This window comes from Trichosurus vulpecula, chromosome 1 (genome assembly GCF_011100635.1).
Source record: "Trichosurus vulpecula isolate mTriVul1 chromosome 1, mTriVul1.pri, whole genome shotgun sequence".
In the NCBI taxonomy this organism is placed as follows: domain Eukaryota; kingdom Metazoa; phylum Chordata; class Mammalia; order Diprotodontia; family Phalangeridae; genus Trichosurus; species Trichosurus vulpecula.
Window position 1 is genome coordinate 322,728,320 of NC_050573.1, and position 24,407 is coordinate 322,752,726.

At 36.2% G+C, this 24,407-nt stretch overlaps 1 protein-coding gene and 1 pseudogene across 1 annotated transcript in view; one reads left to right on the forward strand and one right to left on the reverse strand.

Annotated features, from left to right (window-relative positions):
- Positions 1 to 9,676: 9,676 nt before the first annotated feature.
- On the reverse strand, positions 9,677 to 11,103 carry LOC118833307 (annotated as a pseudogene).
- A 10,834-nt stretch (positions 11,104 to 21,937) lies between these two features.
- Positions 21,938 to 24,407, forward strand: part of LOC118837793 (protein SIX6OS1-like) — a 69,305-nt gene continuing 66,835 nt past the window's right edge. The window contains exon 1 of the mRNA XM_036744891.1: positions 21,938 to 21,979. Coding sequence (XP_036600786.1) covers positions 21,938 to 21,979 — 42 coding nt within the window. The remainder of the gene's footprint in view (positions 21,980 to 24,407) is intronic.

Genomic DNA, 24,407 nt, shown 5'->3' on the forward strand with positions numbered 1-24,407 from the left:
CTATTCTTAGTCTGGAGATTATGCAATCAACCATAGTACTGTATGATCTTAAGTTCATGCCCTGTGGGTTGGGCCATTATCACATACACTTTAAAAATTTAATTTGGCCTTACATAAAAAAATATCATCTATCATATTAGACCCATGACTGGGCTTCAAGTCAGACAGATGTGGGTACAAGTTCAGCCTCTGACACAGAGAGGCTATGGAATCCAGGGAAAGTTCATTTAAATATTCAGTGTTCAGGGAGATTTCCTAAATCTCTAAGTTACATATAAGTTAGCAATACCATTTGTGTAGGAAGTTTCAACAGGGGTAAATTTTCATATTGATGAAACTTTGATCAGGGCCAAACATGGATTCTGGGATGTATCATCAACTTGTATTGAATTTTTAAGACACTATCCTCATTTCTCCCTCTCTCCCCCCTTCAAAAAAAACCTTTCTGCTTCAACCCATTCTGCCCTAAGGTTTCTTAGGATCTTGTATCAATACTGAATTTAGTGGCCAGCTCACAAATATATATTTTGTGTTGGATTATCCTACTAGCATTTGTCCATTAGAATGAGCAAAGCCCCTAATATAGCAATACTTTATGACTGCAAAAGAAAAGGAATGAGTTAACACCACTATTAAAAATAGTGGAGTATATGGCCACAGGAAATAAACAATAAAATACTAATATTGAACTACAATAGCCCCTAGAATACATAAAAGTCCGAACAGCTATGATTCAGGACCCAACATAAATTCCCTGCCTCTGGTTAATGTATGTTCTTCAGAACTGCATTTAGTATACTGTTTACCTGAAGAGAGATTTTTTTAAGCTCTTAGTCCTTGGTCACAGTAGTTTAGGTTTAAAATGTTTTTTTAAATCTATTTCATTTTTGGATAGTAGGCTTTCTATTGAACTCTGTCAAAAGTTTATTTATACATACTATTGAACCTCAGAGTTTTTTTGTGGAAGATAAATCATTTTGTTCTGGGTTGCAACATATTCATCTAGGATAATGATTTCAGGTATGGGCTGGTTCCTCCCATATTTTAGATACCATGAATGGGGATTATTTGTTGAGGATTAATTGGTGAATTGCCATCAAACTAATACACAAATCAGAGTCAAGGGACCATTTTTGAACTTAAAGAATTATTACAAATCAAAAACCCCCACTTGAAAATCTCATTTTCTCTAAGTATTCTTTGGAATGTGTATTATAAATTGTTATTAAAACTTACAAGTGTTTTACAAACCTATATTTTAGTGTTGAAGGTATTAAATTTAAAAAGCTACTTATATGATGTCTGCCCCCAAAACCTCAAATATATGAAATATTGTGAAGTGGATGAGCTATTTGACTATCTTTTTCCATTGGACAGAGGGGTTATGAAATTAGACAATGTTGCAAAGAATCTAGTTTAACATGTAGTCCAAGAGAAACCCATTCAGATTTCCTGACAATTAAATTTATCCAAATGTAGAATCATTTGCTTCAATGAGTAACAGTTTCTTCCTCATTTGAGGTCTATCAACAAAGTCTAGGAGAACACTTCTCTTTTGATTCTACAATTTAAGAAAAAAATGATGTTGGCTCTGCACATTTGCTTTGTATTTCTGAGGAAATAACAAAATGTACATAATTCATGGTTTTGTTTTTGTTTTCATTTTTCCTATTTTGAAAATAAAAATTATCATTTTAATTTTTGGAACAAATGATGCATTGGTTGCTTAAAGAGTGCTTCCACTCTAAGGAAAGAACACATTGAAATAAGGGAGAGAGTAATGACATTGATCCTTCATTTTGTTTGCAAGTATAAAATTGTAAATTAGATAGATATAAAGATATAATTGAATGTATATATATATATATATATATATATATATATATATATATATATAGAGAGAGAGAGAGAGAGAGAGAGAGAGAGATTATACTATACATATCAGATAATATAGTCAAATCACTTTATAAACCTTAAAGCATATTAATGCTAGTCTTCATCATCAACATCATCATCATCATCATCATCCTCATCATCACATCAGAGAAAAAGAAAAAGATAGTTAATTCTGCAGATGTACTTCTGTATCCTTGTATGATTAAAAGAGCAGTTCTGGAATGCAAATCCCTCTATCATTCGTGTGTGTGTGTGTGTGTGTAGGAACTCAAGTGGAAAGAAAATATCTGTCTTTTGTAAACATCTACATTATCTAAAGACGATCCCATATCGAAATTGTATATTTGCCCCTTACCTTTTCTGATGCTGGTAAAGATTGATGGAGAAATAATCTCTTGCCTTCCCATAAAGTATGTGTTTATGGAGCTCTCTTATTTCCAACTCTCTCTTCTTCTTTTTTTCTTTCTCACCCTCTCTAACCTGAATACTTAGTTTCCAAATATCCAGCATTTATAGATAGTTACTCCTTAAATTCATCCAAGATCTATGATTTCATCAGTCTCCTTTCATGAGCACAGATCATGAATACTCCAATACATAATGGGTAACTATCACATAGAGTTGATATGTCCAAAAACAAAATAACAAAAATTAGCAAAAACACATTGCCTTACAACCTATCTTGTCATAAAGCTATTTCATCTTTCCTTGGACAGAGTATATAGCCCATTATGAGGTCCTCATTCAAAAATTTTCCACCTTTGTGTTATACCAGAGCAAGTGAGACACACCACAGAGTATAAGTTTTAAATGGAGAATTTATTAGCTGGCAGCCATTTGGTGTTCAACCCAAATCAGAATGACCAGCAGTTTGGGGTGGAGAAGTCAAATTTATACAATAGATCAAGTAGCAGTGGTTAATTATCTCTTGAAACTTGCATATGTTATTTTTACCAGGCTTGGCAAGCCTTTTGCACTTTTATGATCATGATACATGAAGAGGAACCTCCTAAATAGACTGCAAGTACAGCATATCAGACAGCTGACAAAGTGTCAACTGAATTACAACCCAGGATCTCTCTATCCAATTTGCCATTTACATCCTGCAACATAAGATAAGAATAAGGAATTCAAGAGAATGTCTGGGGCTGAGGCCTTCATCCTTCAAGGCCATACGCAGACCAAGGGACACTCCAGCTGGGTTTGTTGACACAAGATAGAGACATCTCTCAGCCTGCTCAGGAAACAAACAGAGATTGCTAGCATCAGACCCCTCCCCTGTGCCAACCAATCCATACTCCCAGAACAGTCATGGGGGCCAAGGACACCCGCTGAATGCCAAAGGGCAGGAATTAAGTTTGTTTTTCTTATGCAAACTGGCGTTTTTTAGTTAGGGGCTGGGGGCAGGGATTTTTTAGCAATAGCTGGCTGCTCAGGTATCACATTAGTAGTAACTATGCATCACATTCTGCCTCTGACTTCCTGCTCTCTGTCTGCTTGGTTCCATCATAAAAATAAAAGACTCTTCAGTATGTAAAGTATTGAGAATTATGTAACTCTTCTGCTTGAATCAATCTATTGTCTAATAAATTGCTTAGAGAGCTGAAAACATCCTTTAACATTTAACTGTGCAAATAAGCTCCCATGTATCCTTTTCTTGAGGTGAACTGATTTTTGAAAAAATGCCTATATAATAATAGCCTACAAAGATATTACATACATAATCATCTATTGTAACTGATATGCATGTATTATATATTAACATAGACATTTATTTTATATTATTTTATTATATGTGTATATGCATAATACTACTTTATTATAGTTAACGTATCTGTACATGTATATACACATATTGCAATGTCTTTTTTTCTTTAAAATATAAATAGCATTTATAATACTTGATATTCTTACATTCCTAAGTAATGTTTTTCTCTAGTTTGAACTCCCAAGACCTAGTGATGTTTACGGAAGATACCCTTTGACCAATGCTCTACTCCCACTTCTAGGAATGATATTCTGTATAATGGTTATGTGACAGAGATGAGGTACAACACATAGATAGGTTAGGTTTGGTCTTGCAAAACAGTTTTGCAGCCCCCCAAATGATATATCCAAATATTTTAAATTTTGTTTAAAAAAACATTTTCTCAACTTGGTTCAAGAAGCTGAGAAACTGATAAGGACTCCAATACATGACTTTTTTAAGTCAAAAACTATCACATATATTGTGTATCCTCCACAGACACAGGACATTGCAGCTATTGGAGAGCTGTAAAGCTTTGTTCCAATCCCAGGAAAGATGTCAGTGACATTTATACTTCATCACTGTAACCAAGATCCTACCAGGAGCCATATGGCTGTGCAGGATTCCTTTGTCAAATTCTTGTATACATAATTATATGTGAGGAATGGATTATCTTTTCATTTCTCTGACATAACAACAGTGGCTAGCATTTGTGTGGAAGTTTTAGGTTTGCAAAGCATTTTAAAATTGATATCTCAATTGATCCAGCTAAAAACAGTGTGAGAAATATTATTATTTGTGGAGGGGGAAGGCAGGGTAATTGGGGTTAACAAACCTTCCCAAGATCACACAGCTAATAAGTGTGTCAAGTGTCTGGGGCCAGATTTGAACTCAGGTCTTCCTGACTCCAGGGCTAGTGCTCTACTCACGGCTTCACCAAGTTGCCCCATGTGAGAAATATTATTGTTGTAGTTGTTGCTGTTGTTGTTGTTGTTGTTGTTGTTGTTGTTGTTGTTGTTATTTTCTAGATGAGGAAACTGAGATTGAAAAAGGAAGGTAGTTTGTTCAGGCAGTATCACATATCTAAGAAAGTGTCTGAAATAGAATTTGCAGTCCCTTCTTCCTTATTCAAGACCTAGAACTCTGTGCTTCCTACTTGATAACAGAGAAGATACAATGCAAACACACATTTACAATGCATTACCTTCTTACAGTTGGGGAAAGAAGAAGAGAGATTAAAATCTCTAGAAACCAAAAATTTCTTCAGACAAGAGTACCTTTCAGAGTGGCTGTGTCATTGACATTTTTCTTCTTTTTATTTTTAAGATTAATTTGTTTATTTTTAGTTTTCAGCATTCATTTCCACAAAATTTCGAGTTACATATTTTATCCCCATCTATCCCCTCCCGCCACCAAAGAAGGCATGTATGCAGATTGGCCCCCAAACGCTGCTTATCTTTTTTTCCCTTTACTTTCTTTTAGGGCAAGATGGATTTCTATACCCCATTCGCTGCATATCATATTTCTCAGTTTTTACAGCTGTTGCTATTTGGTCTTAGAACTTTGAGTTCCAAATTCTCTCCCTTCTTCCCTCCCCATGCCTCCACCTCCTTGAGAAGGCAAGCAATTCAATTTACATTATACGTGTATTGTTATGCAAGACACTAGTCATGTTGTGAAAGACTATATTTCCCTCGATCCTATCCCATCCCCCATTTATTCAGTTTTCTCCTTTGATGCTAACCCTTTTCAAAAATGTTTGCTTCTCACTACCCCCTCCCTTTATTGGCCCTCCTTTCCATCATCCTCCCTTTTTATCCCCAACCCCCTACTTTCCTGTAGATTAAGATACCCAATTGAGTGTGAATGTTATTCCCTCTTTAAGCCAAATCTGATGAGAGTAAGGTTTTCTCATTCCCTTTCACCTTCCCCATCTTCCCTTCCATTATAACAGCTTTTTCAAACTTCTTTTATTTGAGATAATTTGCTCCATTCTATCTCTCCATTTCTCCTGCTCCCAATATATTCCTTTCTCCTGTTTTAATTTTATTTTTTAGATATCATCACTTCATATTTAACTCATCCTGTGCCATATATATATATATATATATATATATATATATATATATATTTCTACTACCCTAATACTGAGAATGATCTCATGAGTTACAAATATCATCTTTCCATGTAGGAATGTGAACAGTTCAACTTTAATAATAAGTCCCTTATGATTTCTCTTTCCTGTTTACCTTTTCTTGCTTCACTTGATTCTCATATTTGAAAGTAAAACTTTCTATTCGACTCTGTTTTCTTTCATCAACAGTGCTTGAAACTCCTCTATTTCATTGAAAATCCATTTTTCCCTTGAAGGATTATACTCTGTTTTGCTGAGTAGCTGCTTCTTGGTTTTAAGCCTAGCTATTTTGACCTCTAAAATACCATATTTCAAGACCTTCAATCCCTTTAGGTAAAAGATACTAGATCTTGAGTTATCCTGATTATGTTTCCAAAATACAAGAATTGGTTCTTTCTGGCTGTTTGCAATATTTTCTACTTGAGCTGGGAACTCTAGAATTTGGCTACAATGTTCCTACGAGTTTTCCTTTTGTCATCTTTTCAAGAGTTGATGGGTGGATCCTTTTAATTTATATTTTACCCTCCAGTTCTATAATGTAAGGGCAGTTTTCCTTTATAATTTCTTGAAAGGCAATGTCCAGGCTCTTTTTTTATCATGACTTTCAGATAGTGCAATAAATTTTAAATGATCTCTCCTGGGTCTATTTTCCAGGTCAGTGGTTTCTCCAATATGATATTTCACAGTCTTCTATTTTTTCATTCTATTGGTTCTATTTTGTAATTTCTTGATTTCTCACAAAGTCACTAGCTTCCATTTACTCCAACCTAATTTTAAAGGAGTGTTTTTTTTTTCAGTAAGTCTTTGGCTTCCATTTGGCCAATTCTGGTTTTTAAGGCATTGTTCTCCACATTGGTTTTTTTTGGACCTCTTTTATCATTTGGGTTAGTATATTTTTAAGGCGTTACTTTCTTTTTTTTAATTTTATTTTAGTCTCAAGACCCAGAACACAAATACAGAATAGAAAAAAGGAATAACACATATTATAAACTTAAATATTGAAGTTGAATATAAAGTAAGAAAGAAAAAAAAATAGCATGTGCATAGCAGAACATAAGAGAGTATTCAAAATGTGTTAACAATAAATTTTCATTTCAAGAAAGCTTATATGATAAATAATACATGTTATGTTGAGAATTGACCATCTTTTCTTTGCTTCTTCATGAGTTTTCTTTTATTCTCTGCTGTGTACTTTTTCACTTTGTTCTTTTTATTTTCCCTCCCCCCAATGCAACCTGAAAGCTAAAATAAATTTTCAGTATGTTTCTTTATAGCTGTAGATATATATATATATATATATATATATATATATATATATATATATACATATATACATACATATATATGTATACACACATACATAGACATATACTTTCCTGAACACATGCTACTCCTGATCTTTGCTTTTCATTTGTGCATATCTCTTGTTTCCTATCCATCCTGATTCCTATACTTTGTTTCTGCCAACTACCTTGCCCTCCTAGTACTTTCTTACCACCCTCCAAGGACACCCCATCCATCTTCCCATTCCCATAAATCTAAACACCTTTCCATAGCCCGCTTTTACCTATTCTCTCATTCTCCCCTCTAAAATCCCTCCCTTGTCCTCTCCTCCCTTTCTATAATCCTATCATTCTATTTCTTCTAAATTTAGAAGACTTTTATGCTCTTCTAAATATATATATATATATATGTATGTATATATGTATATAGCTCCTTCTTAAACCTATTCCTGATGAAAATAGAATTTCAGAACTACCAGCCCTCTTTCCCTATCTAATTCCTCTGTATTCTGTCTTCCTCTTGCACCACTTTTTTATAAAATAGTTACTCTTTCTAGCTGTTTACAAATTGTTTTACTTTTTAAATTCATGTCATAGTCAGGTTTACCCACCCTCTTTCCTATCAGCTCACCAATTAGTAATAAGAATCTCAGACATGCATTTTACATTTTATGTTATATAAAAGGTAAACAGTCTGTCCTTATGAATCCCTCATAAGCAGTCTTTGGTATGTACCTTATGTTTCTCTTACTTTTTGTATGCTAAATCTTCTATTAAATCCAGGATTTTTAAAGAAAGTTTTGAAAGTCTGAGAGTTTATTAAATGTCCATTTTTTCATTGAAGACAATACTTAAATTTGGTTGGAACCCCAAGTCTTTTGCTCTTTGCTATATTGTATTCCAAGACCTGCCATCCTATAATGTCTCTGCTGCTAGGTCTTGTGTATGTCTAATTGTGTCACCATCATCTTTAAATTATTTTAGTCTTGATGCATTTAATATTTTATCCTTCAGCTGGGGTTTTCATAATTTGTCTGATATTCCTATGAGTTTTCCTCATAGGAACTCTTAAGTGGTGTTTGGTGGATTTTTCTATTTCTACTTCTCTGCCTTGTTCTAATGCTTCAGGACATTTTTCTTTAATTATTTCTTGTATTATTGTATCAAGATGTTTTTTTGATCATAACTTTTAGTAACTATGATTACTTTTATATTTTCCCTTCTTGATCTATTCTCCAAATCTGTTTTTTATAAGATGTTTCACTTTCTTTTCTATTTTTCCATTATTGATGTTTTATTTAATTATGTCTTGATCTCTTATAATTTTACTGGCTTCACTTTGCCCAATTCTGATTTGCAAGGTGTCATTTCCCTCCTTAAGTTACTGGATATCTTTTTTTAATTGCTTGAATTTCCTTTTATAACCTTTCTGTTTTTTGGATTTTTTTAGTTTTTCCTCCATTTCTGTGATTTGATTTTTTTTTCAAGTTGGCATTAACTTTATTCTAGTTTCTGTATAATTTTAAGTACATAAAGGTTTATTCCTACAAGCCTCAGGAATGGGTAGAAGTCACAGGACATTCCCCACCCCCGCCAAAATTTTTTAAAAAATTGCATATTTTAGTAAATATTCTAAAGGGAAAAAAAAACCATTTATACATAGGAAAATCTATTCAAGGCCTGAAACCATCAAGTTCAAGCCCATGCAACAATGTGTAATGGAGGCTTCCCACTTCTGTTAAGGATATAAACAAAAGCCATAAGCCTCCCAGCCAAGAGAAGATCAAACCATTTAGGGACAAGAAGGCAGGCACCAAGAAATGTGGCATGAGCCAAGACAATTCTGAAAGAGAATAGATGACAGGCACCTGTCAAGATTCATAATAGTTAATGGAAGGGAAGAAGGAATGTCAGATTCCTTGGAATAATTTTTAAAAAACTTTTCTGAAGGGAGGTGCTTGGCCGACACACAAAGGCTCACATGAAGGGGACCCAGCTTTCACCTAACTGCTGTAGGGTGGATTATCTCTTGTAGCTGGTACAAGGGAACCTCCTGGCATGGCACAGACAGAGAACATGGAATGATAACAGGGAAACCGGTCTGCTTGGAATGCTGTTGCCCGAGTGTTGCTTTTTGGTCCAGGGCAGCCATGTCACTGGGGCCCAGGAACATCACTTGGTGCCAGTGAATTAGTTTGGTTAGAATGTCTAGCTGGGGTTACATGTCAGCTTCCACTGCCTTCCTGAAATGCATTACCAAAAGGCCTGACCCTTGCAGGAACAACCTGGTCCGAAAGGAGCCGTATGTGTCCCCCTTCCCAAAGCTGAATCCCACCCGAAAGGGTCTGGAGTCCACCAAGAGATTGGTGGTGTGGTTCAAGCTGACATGGAGAAGATGCACCTTCCTGTAGATCACATGCAGATACCCAACTGACCTGCTGCCCCACCTCACATCTCAGCCTGAGGTATATTCAGTGAAGGCAGGTAGCTGTACTTCTCCAAGGAAAGAGAAGGCTTTAAGAGCAGAAAGGTAGAGGAAATCTAGAAGAGAATCATCTGAATGCAGGTGTATCCTGCGGTTTTGGGGGGAGGGCACAGGGCCCAGTGGCACACTCCTTATCCAGCAATTTCAGTCACTGTGGTAACCAACTTCTGCCCATTCTACAGCATCTTGAACCACTCAGGGACAGGGAACTCATTAAAGTCACCACTTTCTGTGGGAATGAGAACATTCATTTCAGAAGACTTGGCACTGACTATCTCACAGTCCAGAGAATTCTTGCTCAGGTATACGTGGCAGCCATCTGTCTTATTGATGGAAATAGTTGGCACTTTACCCATCACCTGAACTTTGAGGTCTTTGCTGTTTATGATCTCCACAATCCCCACAACATCATCAAACACTGGGCCAAGCTTCTTACAGTTATCTAATGTGATGGAATTGATTTTGCCCTTGATATGGAGTGTAGAACTCACACACTTGTATATGTAAGCCACTTGCTTCAGCTCTGTGTCACTGATCACTAGGTTGGAAATGTTCTCCTGCTTTTCCACTCTCCATTTCTTGCCCTCCAGCTCCAGCACGGGGGTTCCTTCTTGGCAGCTGGCTTGGGAGAGGCTCCACCAGCCGGTTTGGGAGCTGTGAAAGGTTTGGGGCCACTGCGCACGGGTCCACTCTGGCTCTTTAAGGCCAGATTCTTATGAGTTTTCATGTCATCTGATACATGTTTCAGAGCATGCTTGATGCCCTCTCCCTGATTAATCTGAGCAAAGAGTGCTGACCGAGAAGCCGACTCATCAGAGCCAGAGCTAGTGCGGATGGGTGGAGTAGGTGGTCCAGGTGGTGGAGGAGGAGGGACTGATCCAGCTGAGGGGCCTGATGATAGGCCACTCAGTTCTTTTGCTGTGGGTCCCGTTTTGCTTCAGGCTAAGCCAGTGGTGTGGTACTCCTTAATATATGCCTGCAAATCAGTCCAGATAGTCAGGTAAGCTTTTACCCAGTCCACATGCTTCTTATCCACATCTTTGAACTCCTTGAGCACCCTGTTTGCATAAAACATGATAGCATCATTCATTTCCTTCACATAAGGGCCAGGCTTTGGTGCCATGGCCACCCAACCCAAAGCAGGGATACTGTCACTGACAGCTGATAGATGATTGAACAATTTACTGCCTCAGTTCTTCTCTCAAATGTTCTTAATCTCCTGGATCTTCTCAGAGATAGGTGCCAAGAAAGATGAAAGCTTATTCCCATCTGGTTGGTGGCAATGAGAGGCTGTTACCAAAAGGGAGCATTCAATCTTCAGAGTTGTGTAGACCATCTCAGCATGTTTTTGAACATCTCCCCCAATTTCTTTGCTGATCTTTAGATAGTCTGCTACTGGGCCAGCAAGCAGAGAGTCAAAAACTTCCACATATGGAGTTACTCCTCCTTTCAGAGAACTGTCTCCACACCCTCCATGCATGCCAGAGGAGTGGGATACTGCTTATAGTCGGTCCACTGCTTTCTCCAGCCTCTCCACCAGATTTTGCATATCGGCCATAACTTAGCACCTCTTTCCTCCATCCGCCTCAGCTGCTGCCTGCGCTCAGCCACCCTTCCCTTCCGGCAGCAACTGCCCTGTCATTTGATTTTTAAGTATTTTTTAAGATCTTCTATAAGTTCTTTTTGTGCAGATGACCATTTGATGTTACTCTTTGGGAGTTCCTTTATTTCAATATCCTCCTCTGAAGATGAACCCTGGTCATCTCTATTCCCATAATAGATTTTTATGTTTTGATTCTTTCTTCTTTACCTGTGTACTTTTATTGTGGTAATAACTTGATTTTTGTAATCACCTCTAGCCCTGGGGTCTGGGACATGGTGCCTCTTGCCCCAGATATTCAGTTCTCCCCTCTAGCCTGGAACCAAAGCCAAACCTCCAACCTCCTATAAGTTCCCATGGCCAAGGGCTTTCTGTCCCACTGCTTCTGCACTCACCAGCATGTGCTGGTTCATTCTCACCCAAACCAGTTTTCCCAGCACAGTTGGGTCTGGTGTTTCTCATCAGCAGATATTCCCTCCATCTTCCCGGCCTCAAATGCCCAACTCCCCTCACTATTCTGGGGTAAAAAGTTGCTGTGGTTGGGACTCAGGTAACCTCTCTAACCAATTAACCCCAAGGCTTGCTGCTAGTTGTTTAAGCAGCTTGTTGCTTGTTATTAAAATGGAACCTAGCCTGGAGGTATTTACTCTTCATAAGGACCAATCCGCATCCTGGGATTTTTCTTTGGATTTTCTCAAATTGTCCCAGAAAGACCCTGGTTGTGCCCCTATTCTTCTTTGTCTCCACCCACACTTTTTGCACCCTAAGGTGCTATTTTAATCTTTTGTGGAGGCAAATCTTGAGAGCTTGGAATTTTCTAACCTAATATGCCATCTTCCCAGAATCTTCTTATCTAAGGTATTATTTTCTTCTGTATTTTGGGGTTTCCTTTAGCAAGATGTTGACTCATTTTTCATGATTTTATTGCATCCCTCACATTTATTTTCCCAATTTTTCCTCTACTTCTCTTACTTGATTTTTAAAATCCTTTTTGAGCTCTTCCATGGTCTGTGACCAATTCATATTTTTCTTGTAGGCTTTTGATGCAGGATCTTTGACTTCTTTCTTTGTCTTCTTCCGGCTGTATGTTTTAAACTTTGTCACCAAAATAAGATTCTTTAGTCTGAGTTTTTATGCTATCTGCTCATTTTTTTTCCAGGCAATTACTTGAGTTTTGAGTTCTTTGTCAAGGTGGGACTCTGCTTCCAGAGTGGAGAGCTTCAGGGGTTTTGTGCTGCTGTTGTACAAGCTACTTGTAGTCACCTGTAAATTTTCAGTTCTTCTGAGGTGGTATGATCCAAGGACAGATGCTTACTCTTCTCCTGGCCTGTCCTCTGGTCTGTGAGTAACCTAAAGCACTCTTTTCTGTCTTGGAACTGCTAGGAGGACTCCCTCTCCACAGCTGCCACACTCTCTGCTACACCAGCACTCCTCCTTACCCAAGAGAGCCAAGTAGGACTTCAACCCAAATCCAAGCATGCCAAAGGAAGAGAATCCTGCTTCAGTGCCAGCAAAGATATCCCTGCACTCCTGCTCTGATCAGTTGCTTAATTCCCCCCACTGTCTGTGTTGCTTAGAGCTTCAGAATCAGCCACCGCTGCTGCTGCTGCCTCTGCCACTGCAGCCACATTATCCCTGCCCAAGGTAGCCTAGATGGTAGCTGGGAAGATTCTATCTCACCATACTGGGAGCAGAGCACAGCCCAGCTTGGGCCAGTCAAGCATAGACCAAACCACAGCAGACTAGATGGAGCAGGACTCAGGGAACTGAATCACTGAGCTGCGGCAGTTTCCAGACATCTCAACCCACAAACTCAAAATACTACTTGACATGTCAGTGGGAAAACTCTGTTGGAATATGTTATGATGAGATAACTGCCCTTGAAGAACTTCCAAACTAGTTGATAAGTCAAAAACATAAATATAAATAAACAGCACAAGTAGCAAATACCAAGTGCCAAATAAGTGGCACAGACAAGGATTAGTATTGTTCACAGAGAAGTCATTTAAAAATATTAAGACCCAGAAGTTCCTTCTATCTTACATTCTAATTCATTGGTTGGAAAATTTAGAGGTCACTTTTCTCTTATTCTGGAAGTACTGCTCCACAGCCCCATAGACATTTATAGCCACTGAGATAGTAGAGCATTTTAAATACCTTCATAAGATTGCTTCAGGTTGGTTATAAAATGATATAAAATATTTAGTTCATAGAACTCCTTTATTTAAAGAACTGCTATCAATGCAATTTATAAATATGCATTGAACTGAAAGGATATAAAAAAAAACTTGTAAGCAGTTTGGGTCTTTAGGGTACATATGTCTTAAGAAGCTGGCTAAATATGTATGGGGTTGCTCTTGCAATGCAGGTGAAATGATGCATATTTTATAAACTGTCATGAAATATTACGAAAATACAACAAGCACATAACCTGCAAAAGTAGGCTTACATTCTCTTATTGCTTTGATGTGGAACATGGGAAATAGAAAAACAAATACCTTAAATCATTTGGCAAGTCAAAGAAAGAAGTGGTACACTACTTATTTTACCTTTTGGTGACTTGGTGAAGACTTGAATACCTTCTGATACTATCTAAGGTAATAAATTTGCTTATTTTATAATTAGATAAAATTTGAGACTAAAATAGTAGTTAAATGGTTTAAAAGTTTCCTTCTTCCCAACACAAATTTATAATTGGGTTATTCTTATCAAGTTATTGAAGGCCTTCTTATGAAGCCCAATAGAAATTAGTGCAAGTTTGTCATGATTAAACTCATTTATCATAGACCATAGAAGAGGAAGTTCTTGTTCAAGGGCTGCTGAATAGCTGTCCCTCACTGACTATTGTACAATAAAACTGAACTTAGGCACCACAGGTATCCAGCGTTTTAGGAACTTGGTGCTCAAGTTCTTCATCCATCTAGCTAATTGCACATTTCCATGAGATTTAAGATACATGCTTAGAACAATTATTTTTCTTTTGAATATATAAGTTCAGTGTCAGATAAAATAATTCTGCTGTACATTGGAATCTACTAAAAGCATCAGGGGAAAATTATTCTGACACTTAGGAGCTAAATATAATGAAAATGATCATTAAAACTTATGAGGAAAATGAGCGACAAATAATAGGAAATATTTAAAATATTGTGAAAATATGAAAAAGCATCATGAAAATTTATTTCCCCAATTGTATTCTATGTGAATAAAAATTAGAAACATGCTTTAAGTTAGAACCATTAATATCTTAGATTTAATTAGCCCTACTGTCAAATGCATATATGTAATTTACAAAGGAGATAAATGTTAACAACATAATGCAGCCAAATTCTATACATCATCTGTAATGCCAAATGTATCTTTGAATAATGGATCTACATGGATATATTGCGCCCAAAAGAAAAATAATGTTTAAATTCAAAGAACTACTTTTGAGTTTTAGATTTAAAATATGCTTCCTTTTAATTACTGAGCTCCTTGAAAGCAGGGAGTGTTTTTTTTTGAGGGGGAGTTGATTTCTTTTACTTTTTGTATCTCTAAAACTTAAAACAGTGCCTGACACATGGTAGGCTTAATAATAAAGGCTGATTGATAGACTAACAAATCTCAAAGTTGAGAGATTTTCATCCCAGGTGTGTATGTGTTTATGTATATATGTAGGTACAGATGTGTGTATACTATATATGCATATATGTGTGTAGATGTATTAAAGCCAAGAATTATTATCACTTCAGTTTTACTTCATTTTCAGTAAAATGGATCATCCTGAATACTACACCAGTTCAAAAGAAGTCATCACATTAAATAAAAACTTCATTTTTTCCTTTTTTTGTGTGTTTTAGTAGAACATGACACCTCTCAATATGTTCAGGCCTTTAAGAAAGTGAATTAAAGCATGGAATTCTGCTTGGTAAATACTTATTCAAAGTTTTTGAATGATTACATTGTTACACAGAAAGATATGTTTATTAGTTAAGCAGGCAGAAATGATTTCTCCAAAAAAAATTTGTATCAATGATATAATAATCAATATTGTTGCTAACTCATTTCCGTCATGTCTGAGACTTTGTAACCCCATTTGCTTCTTTCTCAGGAAAGATACTGGAATAGTTTGCCATATCCTTCTCTAGGTCATTTTAAAGATGAAGAAAGTGAGACAACCAGGGTTAAGTGACTTGCCCAGCGTCACATAGCTAGCAAGTGTCTGAGGCCAGATTTGAACTCACAAAAAAGAATCTTGCTGACTTCAGGCCCAGCACTCTATCCACTATGCCACCTAGCTTCCCTAATGATCATTAGAGTACTGCTATCATTTTAGGCTCCCTTGTTGATAATTTACTTTTGAAAATATACTTGAAGTTGAGAAATGCAGGCTAAAAAGAAAAAAAAATACATCATCCAAATTTAATTCTTTAATATTGAAAGGACAAAAAGCATAATATAACAACTAATGCTTCTTCATCCCTACTGTGTCAACATGTTTGTGATTAAACACAGAGATATTTTGAAGTTTTCTTCCTTCAAAATGTCTTCCACTCATGGTGGGGGAGGGGGAAACACAGGAATTATACTCATTGTAAATTTAGTTTACACAATGTACACTCTTTTTTACGGAGTGTTCTTTGGACCTATAGTAGTCTTTTCTATTTAAGATGTCATATTGGCCTAGCTAAATACATTTTAATAGCCAAAATGGTGGCAAATGCTTCCACAAAATATCATTTGAAAAATTACGCTGACAATCTTGCATTGGAATCCACATCCTCCTGGTTCTCTTCTGAATGCTCTGATTGAAGCTTGGAAGGCTCTTTTTCCACCCAAATCCTCAGTGTAGGCATCTGTCTAAGGCTTCCTTTCTTTTTTCTTCCTTCCACACCTCCAATCATGGTCATCCAGTGAGTCAATAAATTTTTATTGTGAGTGTAGTATATGACAGATATTATGCTAAGCTATATATTAAGAAAAAAGCTGAAGATAGTCCCTACTCACAGGGAGTTCACAGCCGAGTGGGGCAGAAAACATGCAGGTATCTATTTTAAAATGGAAATAACCAACAGAGGAGAAACAATAGAGTTAAGGGATCTAGGAAAGTTTTCCCTGAAGAAGGTCAGATACTAGTTGGAATATGAATAATGTCAGTGAAGTCAGAATGAAGAGATGAGGAAGGAGAGCATTCCAAGCATGGGTGACAGCCAGTAAAAATGCCCAGAGTTGAGTATCTTTTGTGAGAAACAAGGAGGTTAGAATCACTGGATTATGGAATCAATGAGTAGGAGTTGGGAGAGCCTAGAAAATAGAAGATTTAAAGCATTTTATGATTTGTAAGGTGTAAATGCTCACCTTGGTTCTGGCCCACTTTATTTCCAAGGGAGATAATGTTTTGCAACTTTCTGGGGAGCAGAAGCATTTCTGTGCCTGGCAGCTTGATTTACCTATTTGTAAGAGGGTCTTAGGTCAGAATTGCATCTATTTCCCATGCATCAAATGCATGTGCTCTAGGGCTATGATATATTAGAATTTCAAAATAAAAGACACTTTCCCTCATCAATATCAAAGGGAGGATTACATTTCGTTTACTCCACCAGATTGATTCCTTTCCACTAAATAATTGGAACAAAAATAAAAACCAAAAAACCTCTCAGATATCAAGCCCAGTCATACGTCTAATGAAATAATAAGCTAAAATTTAAATCAGATAAATTATATAGATGAGAGTAAATTAAAAAAAATAAACAAGAGTAAATGATTAGCCAATAGTAGAATGATCTCATTGGATAAGATTATTCTTCAAAGACATTAGGTTTGAAGGCACTGGGAATGAAGACTTGTTCTGGGAGATAGCTTCTGCACATGCCTATGGCTCCAAGGAGATTTTCCTTGCATTATTCAAAAAGTAAAACTTGCCTCTCTAGCTTCTTAATCAAATTTCTTCCTCAACCTCCGACCCCAGCAGTCCCTCTGAATCAGAAAAAAATATCTGCATTTAGGCAGGTATGTAGTATTATGGGCCTAGAGGTCTCTCATCTTATCAAGAGTCATGTCTAAAGAGATTGTGATTGATGTCTAAAGAAATTCAGTGAGCTCTTAGGATCAGAAAGTTTCAAAAGGAGGTGATGTGGTAAAGTGGAGAAAAGGTTTAGGACAGCATCCACTGTGCTGAGCAAACAAATTCTACAGTAATGCATTGTCCTAAGAGCCCACATGATACCATATATCACTGTAAAAGCATAAGCTCAACAGTAAAGAAAGTGAGATAGAAGAAAAAGCTTTGAGGTTCACCCACATTGTAGCAATTGAACCAAAAGGCATGACCAACACACTAGATTTGGGTTATTTTGTAAGTATTATCATCACTTTCTTTTTCTCCTAAACTCTACTTGCAACTAAATTAAGCAATGTCACTAGTAGAATTTATTCATGAATCAAAGTGTATTTTCTATATAATGTTTAGTCTGATTATGACTTTGGAAAAAATGAACCTTAACCATTATAAATTCTACCCTCCATTAGTGTTACTTTCCAGATTTGTGTGATGGCATAAGGTAATCTTGGATTCTTAAAATCCAAGTAAACAAATAATAAACCTTAACATACCATGATGACAAAGCTTTGAGTATATTCATTTACAGAGTCATTGTCTGATTCCAAATAACCAGTCTAACTCACTTAGTAAAGTCTCATTGCCATGAAGTTAACCACAATCACGTATGCTTGTATATATATATATACATCCATTTTCACAGCAATTTGTGAAGTTTGTTTTCTAAATAACATTGCTAAGACTGGTCACATTGCTGATATCATTTATCTTTTTAGGTACTACAATAATTATTAAAGTATTGTAAATGTAGTTAGATCTTGTTATCTTCCTGATATCTAAGATCTTATGTTCTTCACTTTGTAAGAGGTTGGAGAACTGAGTTGATTAATCTTTTGAAATGTAATCACTGTGGAGGAAAGTGTGCTAAGAGTTGAACATTCCTTTTAGCATCTGTGATCCTGTGGCCCTATTTCTTCAATGTAGTTCATTATACAGCACCTTTTCTGTTTTCTTTAATTCTAGTTGTACTAACAGGTTTTGCTTTTGTGCTTGTCTGTTCAGTGAACTCTATTCCCCAAATTTCTTTTGCTCACTATCATCAAATACAATTCTCACTTTTTAGATTGTCTTTTTAAGCTCTCTACAATCTGATTCTAAATTGCATTTATAATCTTCTTTTACGTTACTTTCCATAATCTTCAGGTTTTGTTACCAACTGGGCCATCCTTCACACCCTCCAATTCAAGTTGACTCAGACCTCATCCCAACCTTTCTACAGTTTCCAACTATTCCTTTACCCTTCCTAGTTGGACACTGGTCTAGCCTCACCCATCTTCATCCTCACTCTTTTCTCAACCTTAGATACACTCCTAACTTTTCATTGATGGTGGATTGATCCCCTCCAGACACCCTAGGCAGATAGACAATATCATGTTTCATAAGAACTCCTAAATCTTGTCATCCAACCTGCTGGTAACCCTTAGGATGTGCAGGCCTTTTCAAATTCCCTTCTTTTGTATCTGTTAATTGGAGTGCAAGCTGCTTGAGAGGAGGAAATATCTTCTAATTCTTTTTATTTCTCTAGCACTTAGTCTAATTCTTAGTATATATTAAATGCTTTAAAAGATTCATACTTATATTCATTAGTCAGCTACAAACTCAAGCACAAACTGAATTATAAATTGTTCTCTATCTCTTTCTATACCCTCCCACTTCTGCCCATGGTACAGAATTGGGTACCTCTTAACTCATACTTCCCTTGAGCTATGTTTCAGTGTTCAATTTTCTATTCAGCTCTAGTCTTTTCATCAAGATGGATCAAACTCCTTCTCTTTCCTTAAATCTCCATTATTCTCTCTGTAGGATTAAATTCAGTTTTTCTAGATAGGAAGAATGGTGAAAATTGTCTAATATAGAAGAGGTACAATTATCTAATATAGAGTCTTTACAATGGAGGGGGAAATGAGGAAGGGAACATAGATTGAAACTCTCTTTCATCTGAACTGGCTCAAGGAGGGAAGAACATATATGATTGCCTACAAAGAAGTAGGAGGGGATGGGGCTAAGAGCAAGGAAGGGAGAGATAAGGAGAAGGGTGGGTTAAAGGAGGCAGGGGTCAGAAAGAAAACAGGACTTCGAGGAGAAGACCGAATGAAAAAAGAAGACAAATGGGAAAACACAGGACAGAGTACACAAATAGCTTTCATAATTGGGTATGTGAATGGGCCCAACTTATTAATAAAATGGAAGAAGATAGGAGAATGGATTAGAAGCCAAAATCCAAAAATATATTGTTGACAAGAGACACGCTTGAAACAGAAAGATACACACAGGGTTGAAATAAGGGGATGGAGTAGAATCTATAATGTTAAAAAATAAAAAAGGGATAGCAATCATGATTTCAGACAAAGCAAAAGCAAAAATAGACTTAATTAAGAGATATTCAGGGAAACTGCATTTTTCTAAAGGGTACCATAGATAATAAAGTACTATGAAAGCTGAACATATGTACACCAAATGGTTTAGCTAACAAATACCTGAAGGAGAAGTTGTGAGGTAAAGCAGGAAAAAGACAGTAAATCTACATTAGAATGGGACCTCAGTTTACTCCTCCTAGACCTAAATGACTCTCACAACAAAGTTTTTAAAATGGAGAAGAAAAACAAAATTAGAAATGTTTTATATTATAAGCCATTAGGAATACTGAAGGAACATAGAAAGTAGTATACCTGTTTGTAACTGGCAAATCAAACCTTCACAAAAAAATGACCATGTGTTAGGGTATAAAATCATCATAAAAGTACAGAAAAAGGAGAAATATTAAATGAATCTTTTTCACAGAATAATGCAATAAAATTACATTCAAAGAATTGCCTTTAAAGCACAGTTTAAAAGTAATTGGAAACTACATAATGTAATCTTAAAGAATGAGTGGAACAAAGAATAAATCAAACATTTTAGTGGGATATAATGAAGAAAGAAGGGAAGGGACATGGAGAGAGAAGAGAATCATTTGGAACTAGCTGTGGCTACAGATTATTTCTCATATGGACCACTGATTGCCGCACACTCATATATTATCCATGAAGATAATTGCTTTCTTCTTTCCTAGTTTTCCTACTTTATTGAGATTACCATATCTTTCTCTCTTCTACACCATATGCACAAGTCTAAGTTATTTTTGGGAAAACATTGCCGAAATTCACTTCATTGTTTGCTAAATATTATAGATCCTCTCTCCAGAGAGCGTATAATGACCAAGAATTGCTTCATTTCCAACTACTCAGACCTACACCTTTTTTGTTAATTTACAATTATACTGTAAAGGATCTCCTAAGATGGATTTCTGGTCATAAATAAGGATCTCATAGATCTTTGTCTCTGGTGTTAGGTCATGCCTGGAGGTTAAAGAATTCAATTCAATGATGAGTCCAATGCTACAATACAGTATAAAAAGTGTAGTATTAGGTACTTGGGGAATCACAGGGAGCCATGAAATGTAATCTAAAGCAAGTCACATGGTATTATTCTCTCCCCTATGCCTAATCTTTATAAGATCATTGCATCATAGATTGAGAATTAATTAAATGTAAATCTGTGATGTAACAAAACACTGTCCTTGGCCCTATTCTGTTCAACGTTTTTATCAATGACATGGATGTAGGCATAGATGGCATGCTTATCAGATCTGCTTATCTGCAGTTGACAAAAGAGCTGGGAGGGATAACTAATTTGTTGGATGACAGAATCAGGATTCAAAAAGTTTTACACAATTTAGATTTTTAATTAAAATGAGATTTAATACCGACAAATGCCCTTCACTTGGGTTAAAACAAAAATAGTGTAAGTACATGATGGGCTTAAGACCTGAGGGTTTTAGGGTTCTAAAATCTCAATCACAATACTATCTAAAGTTTACATAGAGCATTACTTTTTGTAAAATGGTTCATATATTTTACCTTATTTTATCTTCAAAGTAACCCCTCAAGCTTTATTTGAGAGATGAGGTACTAAGATTCAGACTCATTAATTCACTTAATATATAATACCATAGCTACTAAATGTTAAATGGAAAATGAATGCAAACCTAGATTTCACCTATCTCTTAGGTTAGTGTCCTTTCCACTATGGCATAAAGCCATGACAGGATCCAAAAGTATAATGAAATATTGGGAAAAGAATCCATTTCCTTCAATAAAAGAAGAATATTATCTATAATGAGGGATTTGTGGCCATTCTGTACTCTACTGAGGGGACAGCATCTTTGGGTTATTTTTAGTTCTGGGCGCAACATTTTAAAGAAAATGGGTTAGAATATAGCTAAAGAAAAAAAACAAAGAAAATGTGGAGGCTCAAAGTTATATGAGCATCTCTTGAAGTGGTTTGGGGTATCAGGCCTTTAAACCTTGAATGTTAAAGTTCTTTGATTTCTGATAAAAGCACCTTGGACAGCCTAGAGAAGAAGCTCAGAAGGTGTTGTCAAGAATTTGAATATGATTGAAATTATGACACTTTACCATTTCCCAGACCTTGATAGATTTTGTGTCTATGAATTCAAGCAATTTATAGCATAATCCAATGCATGAGAGTGTCTCCTAGTGACATATTCATTGAGGCAGATGATAGATCAATTGATAGATAAATATTTGGATAGCTAGATTGATCAGTAGATAATTGTGCACATATAAATATTGAGAAAGATGTAAACATAGATTTATTCATCCATATATTTATATATGTGTGTATGCAAACATGGAGGAACACAAATATAGACACAGAGGGAAAGCCACACAGGTAAGCAGACTACCTAAATGGTTCCCTGCTTTGACACATCTCATCTTATTCCTTTGCTCCCCGCATATGAAACATTAATCTTCCTACTAGAAACACAAGGACAAGTCTAAACCCAGAACAGTTTTGAGCTCATTTCTACTTTTAGTATGCTGCCTAAGACCGCCCAAGAGGTGGAGAAAAATTATTAGCCTCATTATGGCTAATTTCAACACCTGCTACATTCTTGCCTAACAGATCAACTATTCTTTCTAACTTTCTTAATATTCCGCTTGCCGAGAGGTGTGGAACTTGATAGGTTTCTTCGAATACTTGAGAGGCCATCATATGAAGTGTTAGCTCCTTGAGGTCAAGGGCTCTCACTTTTGTGTCTGCAATCAGACACCAACAATGGTGTCTTGCATATACTGCTTAATAGATATTTGTTTATTGATTGGTTGGAAGAGGATTTAGACATTTTTTCATGGACAAAGACGCAGGTCAGAATGGGGAACATGGGGTGTATCAAGATATATTTTGGCTTGAGAAAAGGAAAGATTGACTACAATTATAGCTACTATGAGGTCTAAAGAGCTTCACTGGAGGAGGTATAGTGTGTTTCCAGCACTTAGCACAATGCCTGCCATTGTAGTGGTGGGCACTTAATAGATGTTTATTGATTGAGTGATCCTCAGACAATGATTGGATGACTTTTATAACTTTATCTCCATGAAACTCAGTCTCATAAAATAAGGCGTTTGGATAAGGTGATATCTCAGGTCCTTTCCAGCTTTAAATCTTGATTTATTGATGTTTTAAGGGGTTATCTTATCCTGCACAAATTGAACTAAATAACTTTTGAGGTTCCTTGCAAGCATGGAATTTGGTGATAATGATTCATCATTATCTTAAAGTAGCAATAATTTCTAGCTACCAGTTCATACCAAAAAAAAAATATTAAAATAAGCTTACCAGTGCATGAGGCATTTAGGGGACCACTAAACGAAACCATAATTTCAGCCCTATTCACATGTTGTCTAGTTACCTGAAAGAAGAAACATCATATTTATATTATTCTTAGGTAGTTTTGCACTTTGATAATTACCTTATTGCCTAGCACAATGATAAATATCATTTTTGCATGGGTTTAAGAGAAACTTCTGCTATTTCTCAAAGCAGAAAAATTGCTTAGAAACAAACATTGCTTATGCCAACAAATTACAATTGCCCTACAAGCATTAGCTTTTGCAGTTACAGATATTCAGGTCATCGAAGACACAAGACACACTCTGGTTCTTCTTTTGCCAAGAAAAAATCAATATCAAGCAACTGCACAGGTCAGTGAATAGAAGCAATTTTACTGTATGTGTTGAGATCTAGAAAAAGAATTCTTTAAAATAACTGATGCAGGGGAGCTTAAAGCCATTCATGGAAAACTATCCCTGTCCGTACAAAGCACTAGTTTTGGTCAAGTTGTTTTGGTGGGTCAAAAATAATAGCTGACATTTATGTAGCATTTGAAGGTTGGCAAAGCACTTTTATAGCATCATTACATAATGGAATTAATTCTGGGAAGGAACTTTGGAGGTTGCTAAGGTCAATCCCTTAATTTTACAGATGAGGAAGCTGAAAACCTGATAGATGAATTGAATTTTCAAAGGTCCTACAGGTATCACAAATTTAGGATTTGTACTCCAAATGCTTAACTCCAAATTGAGTGTTCTTTATGCTGTTGTTCTTGTTTTCAGATCAGCTTATTTGTAATTCATAAAAACAGTTATTGCTTTCCATTTTTTGATGAGGCAACTAAGCCTCAGAGGAAGCGAATTATTTATCTGTGGTTTCAATTAGTCAATGTCTAAGGCAGAATTCAAATCTAAGTTGGCCTATTGCTAGTCATATTCAATACATCACACTGTCAGTGTTTTTCTACTTAAATTTCAGTAACCTTATCATTAAAAGACATGAAAAAAGGAAACAGAGTCACTTTTCTTCTCTGTTTTTCTCTGAGCATTCAGGTGGTTCCTGTAGCCAATGCTCTGTGGAAGATAGAACTTAAAGTTCCCATTTGTTGCCAATTAAACATGTTCCCTTAGTTCAGCTGGCATCACTTGTTACATCTTTGTGCACAGATGAGAATTCAGAGACTTTTTGAAGGTCAAGGAAGAACTGTTATAACTGAATAGCACCATGTCCCAAAAATGCTTAGAGGAAAAGAGGACTAGTGAGGGACTTAAGGATGATTTATCCCTCAAAAACTTTACTAGAACTTGTTTGCTCACTGGCTAAATGCTTGTGAAGTCTTGAAGAAGATAAATGACCTACATAAATGACCCTTGCCAAGATTAGTAGTCAGCTCTGAGCTGTGATACCGTTTTAGATGATGCTCAGCTAACTTAATAATAGATAGTTTAAAATGTGTTTTAAACAATATTATAGTCATTCATAAAGT